At 32.2% G+C, this 15370-nt stretch overlaps 1 protein-coding gene across 1 annotated transcript; it reads left to right on the forward strand.

The window, feature by feature from the left end:
* Nucleotides 1–11461: 11461 nt before the first annotated feature.
* On the forward strand, nt 11462–14526 carry LOC145036734 (ARM repeat superfamily protein). The gene is made up of 8 exons (XM_078985202.1): nt 11462–12617; nt 12889–12967; nt 13141–13237; nt 13352–13415; nt 13497–13553; nt 14048–14085; nt 14164–14245; nt 14333–14526. The coding sequence occupies exons 1-8, from the start codon at nt 11535–11537 to the stop codon at nt 14420–14422; spliced, it is 1590 nt and encodes a 529-aa protein (XP_078841328.1). The 5' UTR covers nt 11462–11534; the 3' UTR covers nt 14423–14526.
* The last annotated feature ends 844 nt before the right edge of the window (nt 14527–15370 follow it).

The raw sequence follows: 15370 nt of genomic DNA on the forward strand, positions 1-15370 counted from the left end.
TACCAATAACTCAACATGATGAAGATGTAGTACAAAACTCTTAAGCTCTTAAGCTTTAAGTGCATATAAAAATATCACTTAAAGAGATCAAAAGAGCAAGCAACAAATAATCTTTAACACTTTAAAAGATAACAATGAAAGAGAGATGGAGGAGCTAAAATTTTTCTAAGGGAAATATGCCAAAACTAACACTTTAAGACCTATCATGTCCCTATCTCCCATACTTCATTATTATGTACACGTTGGTGATTTTAGTGTCACCATGTCATTGTTGGTGATTTTAGTATCACCATGGCATTTTATATAACTAAACTAACATGTCATATAATAGGATTCATTATTTGTACTTTATTATATGCACGAGTTTGTGCAGAGTGAACACATCTATAAGATCGAATTAGAAGTGGGGTTGACGACAAGTCATGGGTCCAGGGCAGCAACCTTGGGTCCAGGGTTTCCAAAGGGGTGGCGCCCCTTTGGCAGGGTCTAGGGCAGCGCCCCTAACGGGGTCCAAGGGGCAAAGTTCTTGTTTTGGAAACCCTAGTGGGAAAAACAAATTTTTGAGGGTGATTATGGTAAAACTGACAAAACTTGTCAGTTTTGGAAACCCTAGATTCTCATTAAAATTCGATTTCCTTGACTTCATTCTGAAGCAACCCATGATAGCCAACCCTAATGGAAACCCTAATCTCGTTTATTATATAAACGACTCTTCTCTTTGAGAAAATACATACGAGATTCTTAATCTCTCTTTTTCATCAAACAAACATATAATCCTTCTATTAATTTGGCTTACGACTTCTGTGCCTAGAATCATAAGTGTTATCTTGGATTATCGTAGGCATAATTTCTTGCAACCCAGACATAGGATAGAAATATCAGTTCTGAAAGCATTCTCACGATCCAAGTGGTATCCAAATCTCCACTACAAACCCTACTTTTTCCAACATTACATGCTTTCCCTTTAGAGGTATGTTCTTTTTATTAAAAAAAATCAAAATTCCATCCGTCCATATCCTCTCTCATGAAGAGAAAAACAAGACAAAAAAGTTTATAAAATTTGCAAGCTAGTTTATAACATATATATTATGTTACTTGCTAATAAAAACTAATATTTCCAAGAAACATATAATTTCCAATTAATTATAAGAGTTTGTTGAATATTTATTAAAATCAATTTCTAATAAATAATCAATGGTATGAAGTTGTTGTCAGTGTGTCCATTTAGGATCATATATTATATAATAATATCATTTTATAATGACTATTGGACATATAGATCCTTTAGATTGTACACTTTGATATTGGTAATACAAAAGTGATTCTGGGAGATGTTGTTAGTGTTCACCATTGAATGGGAAAATAAGAAGACGTGAAAGTGAGATGAACAACAATGAAGACTAGGGTTAGAGTCAAGGGCAAAGGTTGTTTGAGAAAAAGGAAGAAATATAATTGAAGATTAGAGAGGGAGAGAGAGATAGAGAGAGAGTGTGTGTATGTGTGTATGTGTGTGTATGTGTATCAGTGAGAGAGAGGGGGGGGGGGGGGAGAATGCCATTGATAAATTGGTTACAATTTGATATATTTTACAATCCTGATACCATGCTATAAACATATTTTTTGATATCCGAACCAACTCTCATTCCACAAGAATATATACATGAAACTTACAATACATTAACTCCAATATACATAACATTTAAAAGATGCAACTAGGTCTTATACACATAACACTAATATTTCTTTGATTTGAAGAATTAACCTAAATAAGATTACTTAACTGATGGATGAATCATGATTCACCTACGATGTTACAAATATAATTAAATAAGATCAATTAACCGGCAATAGATGAATCATGATTTACCTGTGATTTTATAAATACTAGTTGTGAAACCTATGTATTATATGAGTTAATTTAAGAAAAATAAATAAATATAAAGATCTAAATATTTGAGAACTTTGAATTTATAAGAAAATAAGAAAAATAATGAATTATTATGATGAAAATATTTTTTATCTTTTAAATTTAAACAAATAATTTAAATAAATAAATAAAAAAACTAATGAGTTTTAATTCCGAGAATTTTGAAATTAAAATGTAAGTTTATTAATAAAATTGATATTTATTTGTTACTACATTTATTACAATTAAAATATAAAATGACATGTGGAAAAAAATTAATTAAAATAACCACAAAATAACATTTGGCAAATTGAATGAGAGTGTGACAAGTGGCAAAAGACATTATTTACTAGAGTAGATCATTACAATTAAAATATTATGTGGAATTTAATAAAATAGAAAAACTCATAAAATGATATATGAAAAGAAAATTAATTTAAAATAACCATAAAATAACATTTGACAAATTGAATGAGAGTGTGACAAGTGACAAAAAAAAACATTCATTTATTAAATTAGACTAGATTATATCAAATTGTCATAAAATAAGAGTAAATCATCCTTTTATAAGAAAAAAATAAGAAAAAAAAATAAGCCATAACATACTAACAGACCCGAGGAAAGACAATTACCTAAGTGTACAACTCTTAAAACATAATGTACAAGTATGGTAATGAACAAATACAATTTAATCTTTCAACTTTATATAATCCCTCACTTACAACTAGGGCTGTTAATCGGGTCAACCCGATCGGGTTTCGAGTTAAACGGGTTAGGTTAATCGGGTTTTTTCTTTAAAAAAATTTGACCCTAAACCCGACCCTATTATGGTTCGAGTTAGTCGGGTTAGGGTTAGTTGGGTTTCGGGTTAATCGGGTTTAAATAGAAATAAAATAATATTTGTTTATTTTAGTAAATAACTTATAAATATAAGGACCTAAAATGTAACGTTTTAAAAAATAAACTTTTGTACATAGAATGAATTTAAAAACTACAAAACGTTGGGTTCATAAACTTGCTTAACTTACATATACAAATTTTTGTTACCTTTAGTATAACTATCGATTAATTCCTTATATATGTTTATTTTATAAAACCAATATAATTTACCTTTTAATACACCTTAATATGAAAAGATCCAATATGTATCATTCTAGAAAATATAAGGTAAGCTTAGTAAATGTCAAATAAGCCAAACATATATGCATAATAATTTTCTTATTTCAAAGAACATGTGTTCGTACTTCACAAGTAGGGGATACGATATGTAAAAAAATTATAATATGCTCCTTATTCGGGTTAATCTAGTTAATCTTTTAAAAAAAATCTAACCCTAAACCCGATCCTAAATGCAATTCGGGTTCGGATCGAATCGGGTTTTTTTGACACCCCTACTTACAACCCATCTATTTTATAAATGCTACTTTCACCCCCTCAATTTCTTCTACTTTGTAAAATGTATTTTCTACCCCTCTATTTTTTTAAAATATTATTTTTATCCCCTTAACTTTTGAACTTTATAAAATGTCATTCTTACAACCTTTATTTTCGAAACTTTTGTATTTACCATAATAGTATACATAATATGATTTTCTTTGATAACTTTTGTTCCTTAACTTAAAAAAAACTAATTTTTTATTTAATTTTGTTATGTATGTATCGATATAGCTAGAGGTGATTAAATGTTTGAATGTATTTAAATTCGAGTTTGTTTAAGTTTCGATTATTTATTATTATTATTATTAATGTTTTGGTTTTTATGTTTATGTACACTTATTATTTGAACGTTCGTTCGTTAATTTTAATTAAAAAATGTACATTACCAAAATAAAAAATGTAAAAACCTACGAGAAAACACGAACTCAATTACTAGTATCATTTACAAAAACGAAAACAAAGATTACTCTTATCAATAATGATGTATTGATGTAAACACAATTCCTAACTTTTTGTTGAATAATAACAAGGAAAAACATGTTAACCACGATTTACTTATCTCAAAATGCAATGTACATATTAAACACGATTTACCTACTTCAAAGTCTATGCTCCCGTTGGTTCCTCTATGAAAGACATTATTAGGCCCTACCCACTCAATCACATCCTAACAATGATTTATAAAGGTTTTCACTGTTTTTCACATCATCCTAAGTCCGAACACATCTATTTGGTTTACAAAATGCGGAATATAAGCAAAGGATGTTGTTTTACATTTATGTCTACCATTAGCCCAACCATCAAGGCCAGCAGGTGGGCACTTGTAGTTGTTCCTCGATTTTCGTTTACCTTTTATATGGATATATTAATGATTTTGTCCTCATTAAAGTTTGAAAAATAGAATAATAAGACAAAACACTAAAGCAAGATCAAAATCGAGGGAAAAGTATTAGAGAAAGTTTGAATTCGAATCATAGATATGGGCAACAAAATACCAACTGCGTATTAAGAGATATATAATAAATTTTCGAGTTTAACATTGCTAGTTTGACATTGTATACTTAGTTAAATTAAATTTGATTATATAGTCCATGCAAATTTGTGCTAAAATATAAGACTAAAAAAGTAAGTTTTCAAATTTAAATTTGATTATATAGTCTAATTAGGTTTACATCGATGGAACCCATGAGATGAGTGACAATGTTAAATAGAATTTAAAAATCTAATTATATAATAAAGTAATATATAATTAATTTAGAAAAACTTATAAATTATAATATTGTATTTTTTAATAACAATTTGTAAGTATTTAATTATACATGTAAATTCACCTACTTTATAAAAGTCATAAGTTTGTACACTGCAACATATTATCATTCAGAAGACAAACGCATGGGTTGTAAAAAAAAGTTTTATTCTTATTAAACTCTTACTTTTGGTGCATGATTTTTGTTGAACATATACAGATTGTAAAATCAACCACAAGGGAGCACGTGGGAAGAAAAAAGATTGTTGGCAAAAACGTCACTTTTCCTATTATAACTTAGCATTCTAGTAAATATTCAACTCCACTGTCTCCATCTTTTTTCTTTCATTATAACACTCCTCTTCCATTTCTTTCTTTTTAATATTGATTTTAGAAAAAAAAAAAAAAAAAGCATTTTTTTTAAAAAGTGGCACCATATATTTGTGGATTATTGGTAAATTAAAGATCACCAACTTTTGCACGTAATTTATCAGTAATCAGTAATTTATCAGTAATCAATATACTAAATGACTATATCTCTAGATTATTGTTAAATCTATACGAGAAAAACCAAGATTTTTTTAATAATTCATTAATTAATTAAGAATGTTAGTATAAAGATACATGTATATGTATGCAAATTTGTAATTGTATGAGCAAACATTAATCATAGTATCTAGATGCTCTCTAATTTTAAACCTGCTTTCAAAATTATCTGAGAAGGAATACATTATCACTTCAATATGGTATGATTTGAATGAAAAAGAACATTCCTTATTATCGAAGGAAAAGGAAAAAAAAGAACATTATAAACCAAAAACTAACCATCTATCTTCCTAAAAAGTTAGTAAGGGAGAATCATAAAAAAAAAAAAAAAAAAAAAAAAAAGTAAGGGCCCTACGCACTCAGCATATTGGGATTTACACTTTTGGGCTCTCGGTCTTGGGTAATGTTTGGACTTAGGTGTTTAGAGCTTTGTTGGTCCATCATATTTTATTTAGGCTAATGTTTCATGTTGGGTTCACATGGATAAAGGCCCGCAAAAAAGATTTGGGCCCGATTTGGAAAATTGGGACATAATTGGGCTTTGGGGTGACCATTTTGGTATTGGGCCTCTTAGTGTAGCGGGGTTAGGCCTTGGTCTTGGACCTAGGTAAAATAGTATTTTTTTTTTACCATAATTTAAACTGATGGTTATGGGTTGGAATCCAGTTATTAATTGAATGATATTTGTATTGATAACTTGGGGATTTGTCGGACCAACGGTCAGAGATTTATCAATGTGATTAAGCAATTCGGGGTGAGTTTCTTCACTGGATTTTAGCGGGTCTAAGAAACCAATGCCGGTCCAAGATATGTTATGTTAGGATGATAGATGTCTTTGTGACACTTGCATGGATTTGTGCTTGTATGCTTACCGGGGGGGGGGGGGGGGGGGAGGGGGGGATGTTTATTATGTATGATACTATCTGGTTATGCTTATATGATTGTATGTTAGGTGGGGGCAATTATGTGAGTTAGGGCAATGCCCGTTAAACTTAGTAGGTGGGGCCCACTGTGTGAGTTAGGGCGAGGCTCGTTACACTCAGTGGGCGGGGGTCGTTATATGAGTTAGGGCGAGGCTCGTTAAACTCAATGGGTGGGGCCCATTATATGTTTGACATGTGTGGTATATGGTATTTGGGGGAAATTCACTAAGCTTTGTGCTTAAGGTTTTCAGTTTATGTTTCAGGTACTTCCAGTGCAAAAGGAAAGAGCTCAGGGTAATTGTAGTGCACACACTATATTATTCCACATGTTTTTGATTACTCCGCTGTTTTGATGACATAGATGATACATTTGATTTACCATGGTTGTGATAATGTTTTGGATAACAATTTTGTTAATTTAAAAATCGAAATTTTGGGTCTAAATTTTAGGACGTTACATTAATATTGGATTTTTGGTCCCTGATGACTACGTTGGTCGTACGCTCAGCGTAATGAAGATTTCGTGCATAAACCGCTTGTACTCTATGCTTCGAGGGTGAGTGCGTGGGGCATACCATTCTGGTACGCAGGGCGTACTCCCCAGTTTGTCTTTTTGGGCTTTTTGAGGTTTGCGCCTTGTTAGCCCATTGGACTTCTGACTTTGGGCCATGGATGGACTTAGGGTTTTCTTGGAAGTTGGTACATGATGGTTTTGGGGCACAATCGGGTTATTAAGCCATAATGGGTTTTTGTTGCTTTTGATCTGGGCTTTAGGTTGCCATTTTGGGCTTTTGTGCATTTGGGTTGGACCTTGGTTATGGAACAAGTAAGAAAAGGGTAAAATAGTCTTTTACCCTTTAGGAAGTTGGTTTATGGAGTGGGCCTCGGATTTTGGGTTATCGGGTTAATTATTGATTAAGATTGTATTTTTGTTAGTTGGCGCAAGGTTATCTGGTTTAGCGGTCCGAGCTATTATTTGGTTATCAACAGATTGAGGTAAGTCTCCTCACTGTGTTTAGCGGGCTGAAGGCACCAATGTCGACTCATGGGTTATATGTTAGGATGTTATATGTATGCGTGACTCTTGCATGTGTTATGTGATGGTATGTGTACTAAGCATGATCCGATGCTAGGCGACGCTTGATAAGTATATTGTATGCTAGTTATTAGTATATGTTTTATGCTTACTGGGCGGAGCCTGATGTCTGACGGGGCTCGATAATTTTATGGTATGCTATTGTCTTTGTGATTATCGCACGTGTTCATATAATTATATGTTTATGTGCTTAGATGTATATCGGGCGGGACCCGATGTCAGGCGGGGCGTGGGGATTGACATATTTGTATATTGGGTGGGGTTCGATGCCAGGCAGGGCCCGATGCCGGATATGATCCGATGTCGGGCGAGGCTTAATGAAGGGAGGGGGTCCAGAATATGATTATTATGTATAATATGTGGTATTTTTAGGAACTCACTAAGCTTTGTGTTTACATTTTTTATGGTTATGGTTTCAGGTACTTCCGATTCGAAAGGGAAGGGCCCGACTTGATCGCAACGTATCCATCCATGTTTCCGCATCATGATGATTTTTGGGATTATACTCTGATGACTATTTTCTTATAAAAATACTTTTGAATATTTTGATAAACAGATATTGAATGTCAACTTAAAGATAACTAATGTTTTGGTTGAATTAAAAATAAAATTTTTACCTCATAATCTTAGGTTGTTTAAATAGACCATTATATAATTTACTCTTATGTTCATTTTTTTGGCCTTTAACATCCACATAAATAGGGGTGTAACCGAACCAAGTTAGCTCGTGAAATACCCGGGAGCGAACTGAAAAATACTCGAAATCGAATCAGTTCAAATCGATTCGAGCTTGAGCTTGAGCTACTCGTATACATTATCAAGCAGAGCTCGAGTATAAAAATACCCGGTTCATGAAACTCGTGATCTTAATTGAGTATTGTTATATTTACACGTTTACCATTTATTTTCTTCATATTTACATATTATACAGTCGAGTCGAGCTCATGAGCTTCATTGTATTTTTACTGTAATTTAATGTAATTTTATTTTTTCAATAGCTAATCGAGTTGAGCTGAGTCGAGCTCTAAAGTCATGCATGGTTAATTTATCGAGCTTGAGCTCGGGCTTGAAATTAAGGCTAGAGTCCAATTCAAGCTCATGTTTTTTAGTCGAGTCGTGTTTCGGAATTGGCGGTGTTCGACTCGTCTTGACTCAATTACACCCTTACATAAAAGCACATACACACACACACACACACACACTCTCTCTCTCTCTCTCTCTCTCACACACACACATCCCCTACACCACCCTTATTTTCATTGATATTGGTTCATATCCAACAACCAACAACCATACCCAAATCTCATAAGAATGAAAGTAAGGGAAATGTAGAGATGTATAGATGGCTTATAACATATGAAAGTGGGATCCGTCCATATTGATTCATATTTTAGTGTTAAGTTCATATAAACATCACGCATATTAAAAAAACATGATTAACATTGTTCCTTCAAATCCTTCTTTAAACTAACTATACAAAGACAATCTCCTTATTCTTCAACAAAAATAGTTGTTCTACTTCTATAAAAATTATGATTTTCTTATTATTGCTTTTACCGCCTTGTGCCACAAAAACTTACGTATATAAGAGAAGGGAGTAATTGTTCGAGAGGAAGCATATGAAGCATTAGACGAGGGTGTGAATATATGTAGAACCCAATAAATAGTGATGTGCTGAGCTATAAGGATGCGGGACGTTGACTCTAATACCATGTAAATATATGTAGAGTCCAATATTGTCCATCCGAAAGAGGTATTGTGGAGAGAAGGATGGTCCAACATATACAGTCACTTCTATGACTGTCCTACAGATGTGAGATAAACTAACAGGAAATATGAGGGACTCCAACATGTATAACCACTTATATTACCGTGTCGCACCGATGTACGATAAATTAATAGAGAAAAATTAATGGTGAATCTTATCGAGGAATGAAACTATGGGTGAAGGTGACGATAGGGGTGGCCTGTGTATTGTGAAATGTGAATCAAACAAATTTAATCGTTTATTCATTTATGACCTATGCAGTTTGTGACGATTATCCAAAGAGCCATTAATAGAAACTACACACACAGACATTTATAAAAGTATAAAAGAAGAAAAAAATAATATTAGTATCAAGACCCAAATAAAAAAAAATCCTTCAAATAAAAATGTTTTATCGAGCAAAACCATATGTGTGTGTATATATATATATATATATATATATATATATATATATATATATATATGTGTGTGTGTGTGTGTGTGTGTGTGTGTGAAATACATGGATCATTTCTATAGTTACTAAAAACGATATATATAAATACTATATGTAGGGGTGCAAACGATCCAAGCTACTCGTGAGCTACTTAGGATCGTCTCGTTAAAAGCTCGAATCGAAACCGATTTTAAACGAGCTCGAGCCGAGCTCGAGCTTAATACTTAGCTTGTTTATTAAACGAGCTCGAGTTCGAGCCTAAGTCACTAAGCTTAATTAGGTTCGCGAGCTTTAACGAGCTCATATATAATATAATTTAATATTATTTATTATATATTAAAATAAAAACATTTTTGGAAATTAGAGATTTAGGGATTTAGTAAACGAGCTTCTTACCGAGCTCGAGCCGAACTTAAGCTTATTTATGAATGTTAGACTAAAAACGAACCGAGCTCGAGACCGAGTCAAGCTTGTATAATTCTTTACGAGCTCGAGCCGAGCTTAGTGCACTAAAACTCGAATCGAGCCGAGCTCGAGTTTGAGTTCGAGCCCCGAATAACTTAAACGAGCCCGATTTGAACCTAGCCAAGCTTGGATTCGGCTCAGCTCGTTTGCACCCCTAATTAAATGCATCTTCAAAGACAATATTGGCCCAATTCCGTATGCAAATTAAGAGGCCCTTTAAATTTCAATCAAAATTCAAATCAATCAAAATTCAAATTGTATTTGAAAGAGAAAAGGTTGTCTAGTTTTTCAAGGAATTGAATTTCTATTATTGGGCCGACAAGCAAAGGTCGTTTAATTTGTTCAAATAGAAAAGATTTTTTTAACTGTTGGTAAAATACACATACCATGTATGTTAAATGAGCATGAAATAAGTTAGTAATATTTTTTTATTTAATAATAATTAGACTTTATAAAATATTATTATCTTTTATACATCAGTTTAATTTTATTTAAGGTTCCTAGTTATACATCGCATACGATAAAATTTACTAATTGGATTAACTTCATAACAAAATTTAAAATATATACAAAAATAAAAAATAAAAAATAAAAAATAATATATTATATCTGGTATTGTATAAAAAGTAGAATAAATTTTTTAACGTTCATGGGATTTTATAACAACTTTTTTTATTTTATTTTATTATTTTTTATTTAATTTGTTGACAACTTAAACACATTAAAAAATAATTTGTTTCAAGCCTTAAAAAAATATACTTAGTATATATATTAACCACTTGTAGTTTATACTAGAGGTGTTCGTGATGTGGGTTGGTATGGTTTAAAGTTAAAACCGTAGACCGCACTGCATATGCGGTTTGAGATTTTTGGAAACCACGAACCGCAACGCGAAAGGTGTAAACCGCAGTTTGCGGTACGGTATGTTGCGGGCGGTTTTGTGGTGTCAGTGCGGTTTGTGCAATTTGATTAGTTGTTAAACTTTGAATCGATTTTCAATCATTTGATCTAAATTAAATATTTATATTTTATTAAAAAAATAGTATATTGTAATATTTTTAACATATGTCTATGGTCATTATTTAATACTGCCAAATCTTTATAGATCTTATTCAACATATTATATCGCAATATCTTACAGTTAATATATATTTTCATGAGGTGAAGTTATAACATAATTTCTTTGTAAACGCTTATGTAATTTACCAAGAGCTAATGTAAATTGTGGTTTGTTGAAGAATCCACGTTTAATGAACTACTACAGTTCAGTTACTCGTATAATCTTACTATTACATAAGGTTTATTGATAAAATCGAATTGTTATTGATTTATATATATATATATATATATATATATATATATATATATATATATATATATATATATATATATATATATATATATGCGGTGCGGTTTGAACCGTAGTTTTGAAACGCAAACCGCATCATGTAGTGCGGTTTTTTAAAACTACGAACCGCAAACCTCACCACAAAAGATCTAAACCGTATTATGTGGTGCGATGTGGACGGTTTATACAGTTTGATGTACACCCCTATTTTATACCAAATTTTGAAATAATTTCATCGAAAAGATAAAATTGGGCCAAGAGGTATGAAAATAAGAGTTCCATAAGTCCATTATACGCACTGTATAAATATCCCTGAAAAAGAAAAGGTTAAGGGTTTAGGAATTTTTCCGGCGACTGGAACACACAATGGAGGCCACCGATGAACGTAATCACTACACAGCCAAGAGAAAGCGAGACAGCAATGAGGATGTAGATGATTCCCCAGCCGTCGCAAACGGTGGCGTCGACTTTTCCCTTTTAGAAGATATCGAGAAGTCACAAAACTCTGTTGAAGTTCTCGACGTTAAAACCCTAAAGAAACTCGTCCTCTCCTTCGAACGCCGCCTTCGTGACAACATTGCCGCCCGCCTCAAGTACCCTGACCAACCAGAGAAGTTTGCTGATTCCGAAATCGAGCTTCACGAAGAGATCGAGAAGCTCAAAATCCTTGCTGGAGCTCCGGAACTCTATCCTGACCTAGTTAACCTCAACACGATTCCAGCCATTCTTGATCTTCTAACTCACGATAATACCGATATTGCTATTGACGTGGTTGGTCTTCTCCAAGACCTTACTGATGAAGACGTATTGGACGAAAACGATGAACCTGCTCGGATTCTTGTTGATTGTTTAATCGAGAACAACGTGCTTGAGTCATTGTTACAGAATCTGTTGCGTTTGTCGGAAACGGATCCGGATGAGGTGGCAGCGGTTTACAGTACGCTTTCGACGATTGAGAATTTGATTGAAGTGAAGCCTGCGGTGGCTGAGATGGTGTGTGAACGAACTAAGCTGTTGCGGTGGATTATTGGCAAGATAAAGGTTCGAGAGTTTGATAGCAATAAGCAATATGCTTCCGAGATACTGGCGATTTTGCTTCAAAGCAGTGTGGCAAATCAGAAGAGGTTAGGTCAAATGAATGGTGTGGATGTGGTGTTGCAGGCTGTGGCAATGTATAAGTCGAGGGATCCAAAGAGTTTAGATGAGGAGGAGATGGTTGAGAATCTCTTTGATTGCTTGTGTTGTTTGCTGATGCCATTGGAGAACAAGGAGAGGTTTTTGAAAGCTGAAGGGGTTGAATTGATGATTATTATCATGAACCAGAAGAAATTGTGTTATGGATCAGCCATCAGAGCTCTTGATTTTGCAATGACGAATTATCCACCTGCTTGTGAACGGTTTGTCGATGTTATGGGGCTTAAAACCGCTTTCCCTGCTTTCATGGGTAAGGCAAGTTCATCTCCCTCCCTAGTATCATATCACCATTGATTTTATTTCAATGCTTTTATCATTCTGCAACTAGCAACCTCCATATTTTGTTATAATTTCTATTTTGATCTTAACAATCATCTGCAAATTATCATAAGAAAAGATTGCCTTATTACAACGTTTTCTCTAATAATCTATAAGTGCTTAAATTCTCTCATTCCTTGTGCATTTCTAGTATACTCTTTCATGTTTAGATTTTATAGATCATAACCTTGAGTTGATTTTACTTCAGATTCCAACAACCAAAAACAAGAAGAGATCTAAAGAAGAATTGGAGGAACGCCTTATATCATTGGTTGCTTCACTTTTTGGTAAGAAGGCAAGTGAACTTTGATCTTGTATGTTTATTTATACCTTTGAGTCACTGTTTTTCAAGATTTTAATTTTCTGTCATTTTTAATTTAATCTCTGTGGTACAATTCTTTTGTTCAACATGAATTATCAAAATCTTGGCCTTTGATTTGGATGATATATGCATTAACAGGTGGAGTTTTGAGGGGTTCAAGAAGGGAAAGATTACTCAGTAAATTTGTGGAAAATGAGTATGAAAAGATAGACAGGCTAATGGAGCTTTATATGAGGTATTTCATTTTCTCCTTTTTATCTTTTACAAAAATACATTCTCTACATTTGAAAATGAGTATCTTCTTTTGATCATGTATATACTTAAAATCATTTGTTTTTATTTTCTATAGATATTCAAACAGAGTGAAAGAAGAATCCAAAAGGCTGAATGATCTTGAACTTGATGATCTTGAGGTTTATTTTTTATATATTTATTTTCTTACATCTTTTGGCAATCATGGAACTAATAATTTTTATTATTTTATTATCTTGCAGATGGATGAAGATGAAAAATACAATCGAAAGCTAGAATCTGGACTCTATTCTCTTCAGGTAATGACTTCTTTTATAATCTATACAATATTTCACTTTATAAAAATTAAAAGAGTAAATTACACGAATGGTCCCTATGGTTTGGGGTAATTTGCACGTTTGGTCCCTAACTTATTTTTTTAACTCGTAAGGTCCCTACTATTTGTTTTTGTTGCGCACTTGATCTCTGTCTTACCGAAAAAGACTATTTTGCCATTGATTTTTTTAAATTTATTTAAATAAGGTGGGGTAGGTAAGGTAAGGTGAGGTGGAAGTAGGGTTCGGGTGTGTTTATTTAAATAAATTAAAAAATCAAAGGCAAAATAGTATTTTTCGGTAAGACAGAGACCAAGCGCGCAACAAAAACAAACAATAGGGACCTTCCGAGTTAAAAAAATAAGATAAAGACCAAACGTGCAAATCACCCCAAACCATAGGGACCATTCATGTAATTTACTCAAATTATAAAAATTAGAGATAATAAAATATCTTTTGTTTGTGGTTGCACATTATAGTTAATTGCAGTTATTTTGGGTCATCTTTGGACATCCGAGTAAGTATCTTCGATTATTATTATTATTTATTTTTGATAAAACATTTGTTGTTTTTCAACTATAATTAATATTTGTAGGCATCCTCGGATAAAGGCAAGAATTGAATTACTACTTAAGCAACAAAAGCTGACTAAAACAGACGTCAAGAATGTACTACAGGTAAATATACTTTTTACAAATTATTAGTAAAAAATAATTATGAATATAAAAATTAGTTTTTAAATAATTTTTTGTTTAATGAGATAGGAATATCATGACAACATTGGTGATCTTGATGGCCCAGATGAGAAAGAGAAAGCACAAACCAAAATCCAGAGATTCATCGCATCTTTGTGAACTATATAAGTTGTAATATGTTATGAGTTAACCCAACATTTTTACTTAAATTCATGTACTTTGATTCCTTATATTCTAACTTGTTTTTCATGTGTTTATTACAATCCATATTCCAAATGAGTTGAGTTGATGTGTAGCTTAATTCCCAATAGAGGTGTAATATGTTTGGATTGAATCATGAAAGATCAAAGAGTGTGGCTTAGTCCAAGGTTAAAAGAGTCTCTTCGTTGGAGACGTTGCATATCTTGACATCGAACTATGTTAACAGTGATGGAGCTAGGATTTAAAACTAACGGAGGCTAACAGCTTCACAGTGTAATAATATATTAAATATAATGTTATATCCCAAAAAAAGTACTATAGTTTTAAATTTTAAAAGAAAAATTTGTCATGTCTATCATTATAATAATCAATCTTTAAAACTTTTCAATTCACTCATATTCATCTTCTATTCGCCTGAAAAAGAATAATTTGTCGAGATAGAAGCTATGTCGATCATTATAATAATCAATCTTTAAAAGTTTTCAATTTATCTTCTATTCGCTTGAAAAAGAATCACCATCATTTTCTTGCTAATAGTTTACCTTATGATTATGATAAACCAAATTATAAAATATTATTAAATTATTAATTATAAGTAACATAAAATAAGATATTATAAGAGCCAAAATTTACTTCTTCATTAGATAATTGAAATTGTGTTGATACAAAAGTATAGGCAGAAACAATTTCTTAATTGAAAATTAACTTTATCGGCGAGTAAAAATAGCTACACACTATCTTGGTGATTGGTGAATCGTCGATTAACAAAAACTATTTATGAAGAAATGATAGATAATCAATAGCAAATTAAAATAAGATAAATAGGATGGAGACGGTAAGATTTAAGTTAAAAGCTATTTATGAACAAATGAAGATATAATCAATAGGTAATTAAAATAATAAAAG

This window comes from Lactuca saligna, chromosome 3, assembly GCF_052625555.1.
Source record: "Lactuca saligna cultivar CGN05327 chromosome 3, ASM5262555v1, whole genome shotgun sequence".
Classification (NCBI taxonomy): Eukaryota; Viridiplantae; Streptophyta; class Magnoliopsida; order Asterales; family Asteraceae; genus Lactuca; species Lactuca saligna.

Coding starts and splice junctions, on each gene's coding strand:
- LOC145036734 (XM_078985202.1), top strand. CDS start 11,535: ATGGAGGCCACCGATGAACGTAATCACTACACAGCCAAGAGAAAGCGA. Junction 13,416..13,496: donor TTGAACTTGATGATCTTGAG/GTTTATTTTTTA, acceptor ATTATCTTGCAG/ATGGATGAAGATGAAAAATA. Junction 14,246..14,332: donor ACGTCAAGAATGTACTACAG/GTAAATATACTT, acceptor TTAATGAGATAG/GAATATCATGACAACATTGG.